Here is a 14,206-nt window from a genome sequence, read left to right as displayed (position 1 = left end):
TGCAGCCAGCTGGGGGGGGCAGCCCCCCATGCCTCGATCCGCAGCCCGGCCACCAGGGGGCCCCGACGCACCGTCGATCCAATTTCCTCCAGCAGGGGGCAGCACTTCGCTCACAGGCCTGCCAGGGTGGAGGCTCTTGCGCCCTGGGGTGGGCGGAGTAGGGGCGAGGTGGGTGTCGAACGTTCATCTTGGCAGCTGCTTCAAATCAGACCTGCGGGGGCCTGGGGAACTCCCAGCTGCTGGATGTGGGGCCAAATTATCTCCCAGGGCGGCTGGCCGCAGCGTGTCACGTGGGACCTCTTCTCCACTATAGGTTCTGAGCCCCGTTCGCCTGGGGGTCGCCCACTTACGCCCTTCAGCACCTCATTAGCCTGCAAACTCTCTCCCACAAGCCAAGGCATTAATTAACCTGTAAGCCTCTGATCAAAACAGGACGGGGGATGCTCTCTTGTGACCGGTTGTTAACCTGGGGAACTCGCTGCCACTAGCCCCAGCCTGTAATTAGCCTGTGGGCCTCCCAGAACCCCACCGACGTCTCTGTGCTGGTCTCCTGAGACGTGCGTCGCCCCATTCACCTGGGGAACGCCTTGCCACACAATAAAGGGACTGGTTCGCAGGGGCAGCTGTCAGACACGCTGGATTTCACCTGGAGAACTCTCTGCCCCATGATTCCCTGCCATTTGTCAACAGGGCAGGAGCGGATGGGGCAGTGGGGGGCATTTCAGCCCCCAGGAGGGCAGCTCAGTAAGAGGCGAGCGGTGGCCGCTGGAGGGGGCGTTCACAGGCACGAACAGCAGGGGTGATGCCCATCATTAGGGTTCAGAGTCAACGCCGTAGCGACCAGCTGGTTCAGGCTCAGGGCAGACTCCGGCACGGCTGGGCTGGGGGAAGTCTGGGCTGCTGTGATAAGGGCCCCCGTCCCTGACTCAGCTGCGGGGACAGGAACCATGATGGCTCCCCCCATCCGCCCCCCCACCTCGGTTCCTGCCCGGGAGCGAGACGTGGGCCCCGGCGGGGAGACGCCCAGAACCGATGGGCTCGGCCGTCTGGGTCCTGCTGGCCCTGCTGGCACCCGGCCCGCTGCGGGGTGAGGGGCATGGCAGAGCTGGGGGGGGGGGGCGGGGGGAGCCCAGGGCTGGGCTGGCAGGGGCTGCGGGTCGGGAGTGAGGGGCACCGGCAGGGTGGGCGGGGGCAGGGCTGGGCTGGCAGGGGCTGCGGGTCGGGAGTGAGGGGCACCGGCAGGGCTGGGCTGGCAGGGGGCTGCGGGTTGGGGGGGGGGGGCAGGGCTGGGCTGGCAGGGGGCTGCGGGTCGGGAGTGAGGGGCACCGGCAGGGCTGGGCTGGCAGGGGGCTGCGGGTCGGGAGGGAGGGGCAGGGCTGGGCTGGCAGGGGGCTGCGGGTCGGGAGGGAGGGGCAGGGCTGGGCTGGGCTGGCAGGGGGCTGCGGGTCGGGAGGGAGGGGCACCGCTAACCCTCTCCCCCCTCCAGGTTCCCCCCCGCAGCTGGAGGTGCGGGGGGCCGGGGGTCAGATCCTGCTGCCCTGTGGGGCCTCGGGCTCCCGGCTGCGCTGGGTCTGGTCCCCCCGATACCCCAAATGCGCCGGCGTTCCCGGAGACCTGCTCGAAATCGCCCGGCTGCCCCCCGGGCCGGAGCCCCCCCTGGCGCAGTTCAGGGGGCGGCTGGACCCCCACCCCTCTGCCCTGGGGTCCCTGCTGCTCCGCGACCTGGGCATGAGCGACTCGGGGACCTTCCTCTGCCTCGGGGAGTCTGGGGCCCAGCCCCCCATCCGGCTGGAGGTGACAGGAGGTGAGGCCAGACCCCCGTGCTTTGGTCACCAGGGGCTCCCCACAGCCCCCCCTCCCCCCGCCAGCACTGGGGTCTCCAGGGGCTCCCAAGCCAGGGCCCCGCCCTGCACCCCACAGCGTCCCCTGCTGACCCCCATCTGCCCCCACAGGCTGTCGGAACAACCTCACCGTCTCCTCCAACCAGACGTCCCCCTCGGCCCTGACCCTCCGCTGCCAGCGCTGCCCCCCGCTGGCTGCTCCGGCCTCCTTCCGCTGGTTCCTCGACTCCCGGCCCCTGGGCAACCGGCGCTGGGCTACCAAGAGGGAGCAGGGGGCTACTGTGCGGCTGGACCCATCCCGGCGGGCGGCCGTGGGGCGCTGGGAATGCCGTCTGCTCCACGCCTCCTCCGGGGGCTTTGAGTTCTGCGTGGCGCCCCCCCTCGGGGCCACAGGTAGCCCCCACCCCACACACACGCCCCCGCCTGCCCCACGGCGCCGCCTGCCGGCTCTGACCCTGCCTCTGTTACAGGCCCTGGCTCTGAGTGGGGGATCTGGGTCGCGGTGCTGGCGGCGGTTCTGGTTCTCATCGGGGCAGGGCTGGGCGCTTGGCGTCTGTGGAGACGGAGGCGGGGCAGGTGAGTTCGGGACCCAGGCGTCCGGGGAACGGCGCCCCCAGCAGGGGATGGAGAGGGAAGAGAGAGAGGGACCCAGGAGTCCGGGGAGCAGAGCCCCAGCTTGGGGTGGAGAGGAAGAGGGAGCGACTCAGGAGTCTGGGGAGTGGTAGCCCCATAGGGTGGGGGAAGGGACCCAGGAGTCCGGGGATCGGGGTGGGGGGAATCGTTTTCATCGTGTCTCTTTCCCATTTTCTTTTTTCAGGAACCGACGGAATCGAAACAAACGAGAGAACGAAACAGGTGAGAGAGAGAAATAAACCCAAGCCCCACCCGCAGGCCCGTTACCCCGGTATCCCACCGCTCCCACCACAGGCCGGGAGCCCTGGGCCCAGCTACCCCGGTGTCCCGCCGCTCCCGCCACAGGCCGGGAGCCCTGGGCCCAGCTACCCCGGTATCCCACCGCTCCCACCACAGGCCGGGAGCCCTGGGCCCAGCTACCCCGGTATCCCGCCGCTCCCACCAGAGGCCGGGAGCCCTGGGCCCAGCTACCCCGGTGTCCCGCCGCTCCCGCCAGAGGCCGGGAGCCCTGGGCCCAGCTACCCCGGTGTCCCGCCGCTCCCGCCACAGGCCGGGAGCCCTGGGCCCAGCTACCCCGGTATCCCGCCGCTCCCGCCACAGGCGGGGAGCCCTGGGCCCAGCTACCCCGGTGTCCCGCCGCTCCCGCCACAGGCCGGGAGCCCTGGGCCCAGCTACCCCGGTGTCCCGCCGCTCCCGCCACAGGCCGGGAGCCCTGGGCCCAGCTACCCCGGTGTCCCGCCGCTCCCGCCACAGGCCGGGAGCCCTGGGCCCAGCTACCCCGGTGTCCCGCCGCTCCCGCCACAGGCCGGGAGCCCTGGGCCCAGCTACCCCGGTATCCCGCCTCCCCGTCTGAGTGCAGAAGGGATCCCAGGTCCCCTGCCCAAGCCGCAGGGTACGTAACCTTCCCAGCCATGTTCAGGCTGTAAGAATCCAGGGGTGGGTAGTTCCCCAGGTCAACCGGCTCCTTGGTTCGATCCCCCCTCCCCCATCCCTGCTTCTCTCCATTTCCTCCTTCTCTCCATCCTGTGCCAAGGAGCCGCCGGGCCCAGTTTATCCCCCTTGGAAGAGCCCCGGCTCGGAGCCAAATCGACCGAAAGACGCCTCGTGCCGCAGAGAGGGGAAAGCAAAGTGAGGGGGGGGGGGGCAGAGCTGGGCGGGCAGGGGGCTGCGGGTCGGGAGGGAGGGGCACCGGCAGAGCGGGGGGGGCAGGGCTTGGCTGGCAGGGGGCTGCGGGTCAGGAGTGAGGGGCACCGGTAGAGCTGGGGGGCAGGGTTGGGCTGGCAGGGGCCTGTGGGTTGGGAGGGAGGGGCACCGGCAGAGCTGGGGGGGCAGGGGCCTGTGGGTTGGGAGGGAGGGGCACCGGCAGAGCTGGGGGGGCAGGGGGCTGTGGGTCGGGAGGGAGGGACACCGGCAGAGCTGGGGGGGCAGGGGGCTGTGGGTCGGGAGTGAGGGGCACAGGCAGGGCAGGGGGAAATCTCTAACTTTTATTAACCCTTCTCTCCCCAGGTCCCAGGCACCCTGCTTTACGCTGAAGTCCAGCACCCCCTGGTGGCTTGTGCCCCACCCCCTCCCCCTCACGGTGCCACTGTTTATGCCACTATTTTCTGACCCCCACCAAAGCCGGCTCCGCTCCTCTCTTCTCTCCACCCCCTTCATTAGTTCAATTCACACCCCGGCTCCCAGGTGATGGGAAATTCAGCTGAAAGATGCTGTAAATCTCTGTTAGAATCTTGTGGTGGGGAGTTCCGCAGGTTAACTGATTGTGACATTAAAATCTGCCCTTGAAACCCTCTTGTCTGTGATGTCACTTTTGTCCTCGACAAACCCACCCTTTGGGCCTGGCCCCAAGCTTGCAGGGGAGGAGGGGGTCTAGGCAGACACAGATCCCCTTCATTTCCTGCCCCATACTTCTGTGCAGTGCCACCCAGCTGCCCCGCCCCAGAGTTAGCTGCATCTCGGCACTGGCTGAGAAATCCCTGTATAACCAGCCCCCTGCGCCCCACCCCAGAGGCGGCTGCATCTCCGTCCCAACTGAGGGACAATTGACAAGGAGGAGAGTTTACGCTGAGCCCACCCGCCTCCGTGGGCAGGATTTGAACCCACGACCCCTGGCTTTGCACCCTGCCCGTTCACAATTATCCTGCGGCTGCAGCACCAGGACAAACCACTAGGTGGGGGAAACTGAGCAAGTGGGTAAAACCAGGAGCTAATTGGGTGTTGGGGTGAGGGGCTGGGAGCCAGGACTCCTGGGTTCTCACCCCAGCTCTGAGAGGGACGAGGGGCCCAGGGGCTAGAGCGTGGGGGATGGGAGCCAGGACTCCTGGGTTCTAGTCCCAGCAGGGGACGGCTACTGAACAAGAACCCATGTCATATCCTGTGGTTTGCTGGCTGCAGCTTCCTCTTCCCTGTAGCCGTGGGAACAAAGCCCCTGCCCAGAGGCAGATGCATCCTGTGCCCGGAGACCCCTCTCCGTGCCCCACGGCTCACACCCCTCCCCGGCTCCACCATGCCCCCCCCCCCCCCTCCTGCCTCTGGCCCTCGCTCTCCTGGCAGCGGTGCCCCCGGGGGCTCAGCAAGGTAAGGAGCCAACCAGGCCGTGGGGCTGGGATCCCCCACTGGGTGGGTGGAGGGGCAGTGGGGGGCTCAGCAGCGGACGCTCTCCCGTGGCCATCAGCGCTGGCCCCAGTGCGCCCAATAAGGAGCCCAACTCCCAGGGTCCCAGCAAAATCCCAGAGCTGGTGAGCCCATTCCTGTCACCCTACAAATCTCCCCCTGCGGCGTCAGCTGGATGCACCCTTCCCCTACACTTCCTGTCCCAAACTTCTGTTCAACTCTTACCCACCCCAGAGGTGGCTGCATCTCAGCGCCAGGCGAGGGGTCCCCATCACTCTTGCCCTCTCGTAGGCAGAAGCCACCCGGCTCTGGTGTTCGCAGGCCCAGCGGTGACGAAAGAAGCCGGCTCCACTGTCAGTCTGCCCTGCAACCTGACGGGGCCGCGGCTGACCTGGCAGTGGATCCCCCGCTACCCGCTCTGCGCTGGTGTGAGCGGTGGGATGAAGACGATCTACACAGCGACGGCGGCTGGGGCACACGACGCTCTGCAGGGGAGATTTCAGACGCGGCTGCGGCTCCTAACGAGTCAGGGATCCCCAAGCTCCGTCCTCCAACTCCAAACCCTCCACATGAACGACTCGGGGGTCTTCTTCTGTGCCAACCCCAGCCAGACCGCCCCGCCCACCTCTGTGACCATCACGCCCGGTAACAGCCCGGCCGGGGGGCTGGGAGCCAGGACTCCTGGGCTCTCTCCCTGGGTCTGGGAGGGGAGTGGGGGCCTAGTGGTTAGAGCAGGGGGGCTGGGAGCCAGGACTCCTGGGTTCTCCCCATCTCTGGAAGAGGGGGAGGGGGTTGAGGATTTTGATGGGGTCCTACAGCCCAGCCCAGGGGGAGCAGCCAGCCGGGGGATGGGTCATTAACTGGATCATCTTTTTTGGCTCGGCCCCCACAGGCTGCCAGGCCGGGGTGTCCATCGAAGGAGTCCCCAAGGAGCCGATCGCGGCGGGAGCGTCTGTGTCCCTCTCCTGTGCCCCCTGTGGGGAGCGGGGACCCACGTCACCCCCAGCAGGGGGTGCCACATGGCAGCTCAATGGGAAGCTGCCCCCAAACTCCACTGGCCTTCGGCTCCTGAGGTCGAACAAGGTGGCGATAGGGGATTTCTCCAGCCGGCTCGAGGGTCTTTGGAGCTGCCATCTGCCTGGGGATCCCCCCCGGTCTGGGGGCTACTGCCTGGAGCGTGACCCGGGGGCACACGGGACCCAGGAGAGCCCCAGCCCCCCCAGTCCAGGTGTGTGGATCTCCCCGTGCCCTGTGCCCCCCTCGCTTCTCCGCCCGATTCCAGCTCAGCTGGGGGTCAAGGCGACCGGCCAAGGGGGGCGGAAATTAACGGGCACCTGCCGTGGGCAAAGGTGTTCTCTGCGGCTGTTACCCAGCTCCCACCTAGAGGTGGCCGCATCTCAGCGCCGGGCGAGGGATCGCTGCGTAACCAGCCCCCGAGCCCCGCCCCAGACCTGGCCGCATCTCAGCGCCGGGCGAGGGATCGCTGCGTAACCAGCCCCCGCACCCCAGACCTGGCCGCATCTCAGCGCCGGGCGAGGGATCGCTGCGTAACCAGCCCCCGCGCCCCGCCCCAGAGGTGGCCGCATCTCAGAGGTGGCTTCGTGGCTGCTACAAGCTTCTTTCTCACGTGGCAGGCTCCGGGCCCGGCAGCGGCTGCGGGATGACGGGGCTGGCCGTGCGCTGTGGCCTCGCCTTCCTCTTCCTCAGCGCCAGCCTCGGGGCCATCGGCTACGTGCACTGGAAATCCCGGGACCGGCCGGCCGGCAGGTACTTGCCCCTTTAACGCCAGCGCCCCCTGCTGTCCCCGCCCCGCTGTTTCTCTGCCTCCCTCCTCTCCTGTCTTTCAGGCCCCAGCGGGACTGAGGCCTCTGCTTCCCAGGGGCTGCGTCCACACGGCACTGACCCGCTTTGTTTACAGCTTGGCTTGTTTACCATACATAACCCGTAGGCCCTACAGGAAAGATCTGACTCCCCTTTCCCCTCCCCTTTGGCGAAGCCTTAAGGTGCTTTGCACGGCCTACTCCTGTCGTCGTTTACAGGTTGGTTTGTTTGGGATACATAAGGTAGGACCTACCCGATTTTTCCCAGGAGACAGGGTGAGAGAGGGACCAGTTCCCCTGGAACTTGTCCCCCTGGACCCAGCCCCCCCCCCCCGTCTGTCTGATGATGCAATCAATGAAAAATATCCCCTTTCGGTGACGTTTGGGTTTGTTTACAATAAAAAAGTGTAGGACCTACCCTATTGTAGCCAGGGTGCCACAATATAAGAGAGCCCCCCCTCCCCCACACCGGCTGCCACTGGGAGAGGCAGAAAACGCCCTTTGGGGCTGGTACGGGTGGTGTTTACACGCGGGGTTCAGCACACAGTGGAGGACCGACGCCGTTCTTCTCGGCAGTCCCGCGGAGCAGGCCGCTGGCTGCCATGAGCCGGAGCCCCACGCCTCTGCCTGGTAGTCCACCTTTGGGACCAGCGAAGACTAGGTTCCCTCTGTTTACAGTTTCTCTTGTTTCCGATACATCACGTAGGACCTACAATATTGTTCTCCGTGGACTGTAATGGAGGGCGACTGGTTCCTCATGGGAAACGCCCCTGATCTTCTTCTACCAATGGGAGACGTGAATCATTCCCCCCCCCCCGCAACTCGTGCACGTTTTGTTTATGCTTTGATTTGTTTACAGTACATAATGTAGGACCTACCATAACGTTTGTGGATCGTGTCTGATTCTCCTCAGCAACAGTTTCCTCGGCCCTATACCCTCCTGTTGTTTCAAGCCATAGAAAATTTCATTCGCCGTCAACGCCCACTTTATTTACACCTTGCTTTGTTTATGACACATAATGTAGGACCTATGCCATGAGTCTGAGGGGACCCCTCCTCCTGGCTGTGGCCATTTGAAGCAGCGGAAAACTTCATAGCGGGCCCAGCCCCACTTAGGGGGGGCTTGTTTACAATACATAATGTAGGACCTACAATATTGTCAACCCAGTTCTCCCCCACTCCCACCAGGACCAGCGAATTAACTGCAGGGAGGGACGGGTGTCAAAGGGAGTCTCCAGGAAAGGGGGCGTCTTTGCCCAAGGCGGGGCCTGGCCGTGCCCCGCCGTGGCCGGTGGCCAGTTTGGAGTAGATGGTGGCCGGGCTGGTTTCCGACCTGGCCCCGGTGGGCGCCGGGAAGCGCAAGGTGGAGTATTGGATCCCCTCAGGGCCCTGCGGAGAGCGGGCATTAGAGGCATGTTACGGCCCTGGGGGGCGAGCGACCCCCTGAGCCAGCTGGCGGCAGAGCGCCCCCTAGTGAGCGCCCCGTGGCACAGCGCCCCCTGGGGGTCGCATTGCAACCAGCCCTGACTGCCCGGGGAGAGCCCCCTGCTGAGACCCCAGCCTGCTCCTCCAAGCCCAGCGCCCCCTGCTGCCCCCCACCCTGCTCCCCACAGCCCAGCGCCCCCTGCTGCCCCCCTGCCAAGCCCCCGTCCTGCTCCCAGTGCCCCCTGCTGAGCCCCCCACCCTGACTGCCAGGGGAGAGCCCCCTGCTCAGCCTCCGCCCCACCCTCTGCTGAGACCCCAACCTGCTCCTCCCAGCCCAGTGCCCCCTGCTGCCCCCCACCCTGCTCCCCACAGCCCAACGCCCCCTGCTGCCCCCCTGCCAAGCCCCCGTCCTGCTCCCAGCGCCCCCTGCTGAGCCCCCTACCCTGACTGCCAGGGGAGAGCCCCCTGCTCAGCCCCCGCCCCACCCTCTGCTGAGACCCCAACCTGCTCCTCCCAGCCCAGCGCCCCCTGCCCCCGCCCCCTACCGAGCCTCAGCCCCACTCCCTGCAGCCTGGTGCGCCCTGCTGCCCCCTGCTACCCCCCGCCCAGCGCCCCCTGTTGCCCCCGGCCAAGCCCCCGTCCCGCTCCCAGCACCCCTGCTGAGCCCCCCACCCTGACGGCCAGGGGAGTTACCTCATCAACAGGGTGGGGGTCAGAGGACGGCGGATGCTCAACTGGGAAGGGAGAGAGAAAGCGAAAGGTGACGGAGCCCAGGGTTTGGGTCATTCAGCCCCCCCGCCCTGCGGCCGGATGGGAGCCAGTGCCCCCTAGAGGGGCCAGGCCCCCGGCCCCATTCCCTGCCCTGATGCCAGATGGTAGTGTGACGAAGGGGGGGGTTATTCAGCTCGTTATTTTGCATGCGAGTCTCCCTGTCCTAGACTAATCCGGTGTGTGCCTCAGTTTCCCTGTGTGCTGCACCGATACTTTGGGGGTGGGAATTGGGGGGGGTGAGTTTTGCTGGGGCCCAGGGGCAGGAGAGGCTGCCCAGCTGTCTGCACCTGTGTGACCTGGGACCCAGGAGGGGGGCGCGACCGGGTGACAGCTTTCGCCCGGGAAGGGAGACAAAGGGAAGGAGGAGCAAAGGGGGTGTCGGAGGTGGGGTGGCTGGAGGCTGGGGATCTGCGTGGGGGGGCTGGACAGGGGGGTCCCGGGCGTCTGGCCCAGGACTCCCCAAGACGGACGTGGCTGAAAGTCCCTGATTTCTGTGCTAACCAGCTCTGCCCTGCGCCGTGTTCCTGTCGCCGACGAAACCTTCGGTGCTCCCGGGGGGCTGAGAGTCCCCTCTGTCTGCGGGGTTGGGGGGCAGGGCCCCCCGGCCCCCCCAGGACCCCGCCGGGGCGGACGCGCTGCGGGAAGCGCCCGGTGGGGCAGGGGAGGCTGAACGCTGGGGACAGTCGGCTCCGAGAGAGGAGGCTCCCCCAGATCCTGCCCGGCTTCGTGGGGAGCAGTTCCCGAGCATCGCCCGGGGACTCCGTGACAGGGAGCCGGTGCCCCCCAGAGGGGACAGGCCCCTGCCCCATTCCCCGCCCCCCTGAGCCAGCCAGTCCCTGCTGTGGGGCCAGGTGGGAGCCAGCACCCCCTACAGGCCCCTGCCCCATTCCCCAGCCCCCCATCTCACCTGCTTGTTCTGATTTTCCGTCCATTTCTGTCACCATGGGGGTCACCCTGTGGGGTGACGGGGATCGTTAGATAATTTCCATACAGCAGAGAAACCCCTGGGCTTGGCTCAGCCCCATGGAATAACCCCCTATAGCGGCCGGCCTTCCTCGCCCCCTTCTGCTCTCTCCCCCTAGAGAATGCCCTGCCCTATAGACTCCAGGCTGGACCCACAGCCTCAGGCACATCACTGCCCCTATAGACGAATTCTCCCCCTATACCTTGCCCATCACCCCATGGGACGTAGCCCAACCCGGGGTACAGAGATCCATCGTTATCTGACTCCTCCCGGTCCCTATAGCCCCCATCCTGGACCCTTCCCCTACAGACTAGGATGTCCTATATGTACCTGCCCCCATCGGACACCCCACCCTTCATCCCCCACTCGCTCCCCTGTGCCCTAGAGAAACACCGCCCCACTCCCCACTGCCAAACCGTACCTGGCGTCCCTGGGCCGGCACCTCCTCTGGCAAATAACCACAACAACGCCCACAAGGACCAGGCCCAGCGCGGCCCCCACGCAGCCCCCGATCAGAGGCAGGAGCAGGGTGGGACTGGGGCCTAGGGAAAGAATTGGAGCTGGGATCACTCGCCCGGCGCTGAGATGCGGCCACTTCTGGGGCAGGACATGGGGCTGGTTACGCAGCGATCCCTCGCCCGGCGCCGAGATGCGGCCAGGTCTGGGGCGGGGGGGCTGGTTACGCAGCGATCCCTCGCCCGGCGCCGAGATGCGGCCAGGTCTGGGGCGGGGGGGCTGGTTACGCAGCGATCCCTCGCCCGGCGCCGAGATGCGGCCAGGTCTGGGGCGGGGGGGCTGGTTACGCAGCGATCCCTCGCCCGGCGCCGAGATGCGGCCAGGTCTGGGGCGCGGGGGCTGGTTACGCAGCGATCCCTCGCCCGGTGCCGAGATGCGGCCAGGTCTGGGGTGCGGGGGCTGGTTACGCAGCGATCCCTCGCCCGGCGCTGAGATGCGGCCAGGTCTGGGGCGGGGGGGCTGGTTACGCAGCGATCCCTCGCCCGGTGCCGAGATGCGGCCAGGTCTGGGGTGCGGGGGCTGGTTACGCAGCGATCCCTCGCCCGGTGCCGAGATGCGGCCAGGTCTGGGGTGCGGGGGCTGGTTACGCAGCGATCCCTCGCCCGGCGCCGAGATGCGGCCACCTCTAGGTGGGAGCTGGGTAACAGCCGCAGAGAACGCCTTCACCCAGGGCAGGTGCCCATTAATTTCCGCCCCCCTTGGCCGGTCGCCTTGACGCCCAGCTGAGCTGGAATCGGGCGGAGAAGCGAGGGGGGCGCAGGGCACGGGGAGATCCACACACCTGGACTGGGGGGGCTGGGGCTCTCCTGGGTCCCATGTGCCCCCGGGTCACGCTCCAGGCAGTAGCCCCCAGACCGGGGGGGATCCCCAGGCAGATGGCAGCTCCACAGACCCTCGAGCCGGCTGGAGAAATCCCCTATCGTCACCTTGTTGGACCTCAGGAGCCGAAGGCCAGTGGAGTTTGGGGGCGGCTTCCCATTGAGCCGCCATGTGGCACCCCCTGCTGGGGGTGACGTGGGTCCCTGCTCCCCACAGGGGGTACAGGAGAGGGACACAGACGCTCCCTTCACGACCAGCTCCTTGGGGACCCCTTCGATGGACACCCCGACCTGGCAGCCTGTCGGGGCAGAGCCAAAAATGATGATCCAGTTAATGACCCACCCCCCGCCCGCTGGCTGCTCCCCCTGGGCTGGGCTGTAGGACCCCATCAAAATCCTCAACCCCCTCCCCCTCTTCCAGAGATGGGGAGAACCCAGGAGTCCTGGCTCCCAGCCCCCCGGCCGGGCTGTTACCGGGCGTGATGGTCACAGAGGTGGGCGGGGCGGTCTGGCTGGGGTTGGCACAGAAGAAGACCCCCGAGTCGTTCATGTGGAGGGTTTGGAGTTGGAGGACGGAGCTTGGGGATCCCTGAATCCTTAGGAGCCGCAGCCGCGTCTGAAATCTCCCCTGCAGAGCGTCGTGTGCCCCAGCCGCCGTCGCTGTGTAGATCGTCTTCATCCCACCGCTCACACCAGCGCAGAGCGGGTAGCGGGGGATCCATTGCCAGCTCAGCCGCGGCCCCGTCAGGTTGCAGGGCAGACTGACAGTGGAGCCGGCTTCTTTCGTCACCGCTGGGCCTGCGAACACCAGAGCCGGGTGGCTTCTGCCTACGAGAGGGCAAGAGTGATGGGGACCCCTCGCCTGGCGCTGAAATGCAGCCACCTCTGGGGTGGGTGGCTGATTATACAGGGATCCCCTTGCCCAGTGTTGCGTTGGGGTGGGGCACATTCATACAGAGGTCCCCCTGTGACCGTTCGGCACCGGTAACCCGACAAAGCCCCCCGCAGGCAGCCCCTCGCCCTGGCAGTATTTACCCACAGCGGGCCGGGCGAGGCAGCTAATATCGGCTCCCGGCTCCGGCCCTGCGTCCATCCCTGAGGATGCCGAGGGGAGCGCGCCAGGCTGCACGCAGGGCAAGCCACCCGCGGCCATCACGGCACATGGCCCCCAGCAGCCGGCTCCCTTCGCTCGGACGGTCTCGAGCCGGGGCCCGGCCTGCAGGAGAACCGGCCGTGCCGCCGAGGGTCCGTCTACACCCGAATCGCGCGACGCCAGAGTCCTGGGGACGGAGGGGCCGAGCTGGAGTCAAGCCAGGATCCGGGGCCTGTTGCTTTGCAGTGTGGACGCAGCCCCGCCAGGCTCATGATGCGGGGGGCCGCCAGTCGCCTTACCCCGCACCGCCCCCACGCCCGCCCCCGGTGAGAGCGGCTGGGGTGTCTGGGACACGGGCGGCCAGACGTCGCAGAGACACCGGAGCCCGGGTCCGGGTCACGAACCAGTGTGGACGCCCCATCCCCAGGCGAACGCAGCCCCCAGCTTCCGCTGCAGCGGGGCCGTGGCCCGAGTCTGGGGCCCCCTTTGCGCCCGGGTTTGAGCCCGCCCCGGCTCAGCCGCTCCGAGACGTGTTACGCCCTGTGGGTCGTGGGCACCTGCCGTTCACTCCCCCCGCCCAGCCCCTCATGCAAGACTGGCCATGCCCCGAGGAGGTCCCCCGGGTGGTGTCAGGGAATTAGCACTGGCAAGTCTGGGGGACCCAGAGAAACCTCCCCCGGGGGCTGAGATGCAGCCAGCTCTGGGGTGGGGCGGCTGGTGCTCCAGAGATCCCTCCCCCGGGGGCTGAGATGCAGCCAGCTCTGGGGTGGGGCGGCTGGTTATACGGGGACCCCTAGGCACTGGGACAAGCCCTGAGCCTCCTGCCCCGTTCGCTGCCAACCAAGCCCAGCCCCGGCCCCACCCCGCTTGGCGAGAGAGGCCAGGCCCATGGCCGGGTTTGCTCCTTACCTTCCTGAGCCCCCGAGGGCACCGCTACCAGGAGGGCGAGGGCCAGGGGCAAGAGCTGGGGGCGCATGGTGGAGCCCGGGGGGTGATCCGGGGAGAGGGGCCTCTGGGGGCATCTGTCTCTGGGGAGGGGCCTTGCTCCCAAGGGCTGAGGGGAAGAGGAAGGAGGTTGTGAAGAAATCAGGAAACCCACAGAGCTCGGGCAGCTGTAACCCTTTCGCTCCAGCGCCGTGGGGGGCGGGGGCTCAGCAGGGGGCGCTGGGCTGCGAGGGGGCAGCAGGGGGCTCAGCAGGGGGCGCTGGGCTGCGGGGGGCAGCAGGGGGCGCTGGGCTGCGGGGGACGGGGGCTCAGCAGGGGGCGCTGGGCTGCGGGGGGCAGCAGGGGGCGCTGGGCTGCGGGGGGCAGCAGGGGGCTCAGCAGGGGGCGCTGGGCTGCGGGGGGCAGCAGGGGGATCTCCCTGGGTGGTCAGGCCTGCCCCATTGCCCCAGGGCGGCCCTAGGGCCTGGGCTGTTTATCCCTTCCCCACACCGATCCCAGAGACCGGGCAATGTGGGGCTGCTTGTGAGAAATTAACCCTCCCCGCACACACGCACACACACCCCCGGCAGGGACACACACACAGTTACACACACACACACTCGGCAGGGACACACATACAGTTACACACTCACACACAGAGCCAGCAGGGACACACACACACCCACCCCCGGCAGGGACATACTCAGTTACACACTCACACACACCCGGCAGGGACACACACATTTACACACATACACACACCCAGCAGGGAGAGAGACACATTTACA

General features: G+C 67.3%; 3 protein-coding genes across 5 annotated transcripts; 2 read left to right on the top strand and 1 right to left on the bottom strand.

Annotated features, from left to right (window-relative positions):
• The first annotated feature begins 73 nt into the window (after positions 1 to 73).
• Positions 74 to 4,264, top strand: MPIG6B (megakaryocyte and platelet inhibitory receptor G6b). Of its 2 annotated transcripts, XM_048817906.2 has the most exons (7): positions 74 to 1,087; positions 1,487 to 1,804; positions 1,953 to 2,234; positions 2,312 to 2,417; positions 2,659 to 2,696; positions 3,508 to 3,602; positions 3,981 to 4,264. In XM_048817906.2, exons 1-7 carry the CDS (start codon positions 1,033 to 1,035, stop codon positions 4,080 to 4,082), a joined length of 996 nt encoding a protein of 331 aa, XP_048673863.2. In that variant the 5' UTR covers positions 74 to 1,032; the 3' UTR covers positions 4,083 to 4,264. The 2 variants fall into 2 exon arrangements, with proteins under 2 accessions (XP_048673863.2, XP_048673864.2); XM_048817907.2 differs by lacking the exon at positions 3,508 to 3,602.
• Positions 4,265 to 4,885: 621 nt separating this feature from the next.
• Positions 4,886 to 7,877, top strand: LOC125621409 (uncharacterized). Its single transcript, XM_048818269.2, has 5 exons — positions 4,886 to 5,051; positions 5,379 to 5,732; positions 5,980 to 6,315; positions 6,722 to 6,854; positions 7,614 to 7,877. The coding sequence occupies exons 2-5, from the start codon at positions 5,528 to 5,530 to the stop codon at positions 7,642 to 7,644; spliced, it is 705 nt and encodes a 234-aa protein (XP_048674226.2). The 5' UTR covers positions 4,886 to 5,051; positions 5,379 to 5,527; the 3' UTR covers positions 7,645 to 7,877.
• LOC125621200 (uncharacterized) lies at positions 7,871 to 13,550 on the bottom strand. 2 transcript variants are annotated; one of them, XM_048817800.2, is made up of 7 exons: positions 13,404 to 13,550; positions 11,876 to 12,229; positions 11,365 to 11,700; positions 10,489 to 10,609; positions 10,011 to 10,057; positions 9,026 to 9,066; positions 7,871 to 8,296 (listed from the first exon to the last, which is right to left on the bottom strand). In XM_048817800.2, the coding sequence occupies exons 1-7, from the start codon at positions 13,468 to 13,470 to the stop codon at positions 8,129 to 8,131; spliced, it is 1,134 nt and encodes a 377-aa protein (XP_048673757.2). In that variant the 5' UTR covers positions 13,471 to 13,550; the 3' UTR covers positions 7,871 to 8,128. The 2 variants fall into 2 exon arrangements, with proteins under 2 accessions (XP_048673757.2, XP_074975690.1); XM_075119589.1 differs by having other exon boundaries at positions 11,876 to 12,225.
• Positions 13,551 to 14,206: the final 656 nt, after the last annotated feature.

This window comes from Caretta caretta, chromosome 14 (genome assembly GCF_965140235.1).
Source record: "Caretta caretta isolate rCarCar2 chromosome 14, rCarCar1.hap1, whole genome shotgun sequence".
NCBI classification, from domain to species: Eukaryota; Metazoa; Chordata; order Testudines; family Cheloniidae; genus Caretta; species Caretta caretta.
This window is presented reverse-complemented; position numbering and strand designations above follow the sequence as displayed.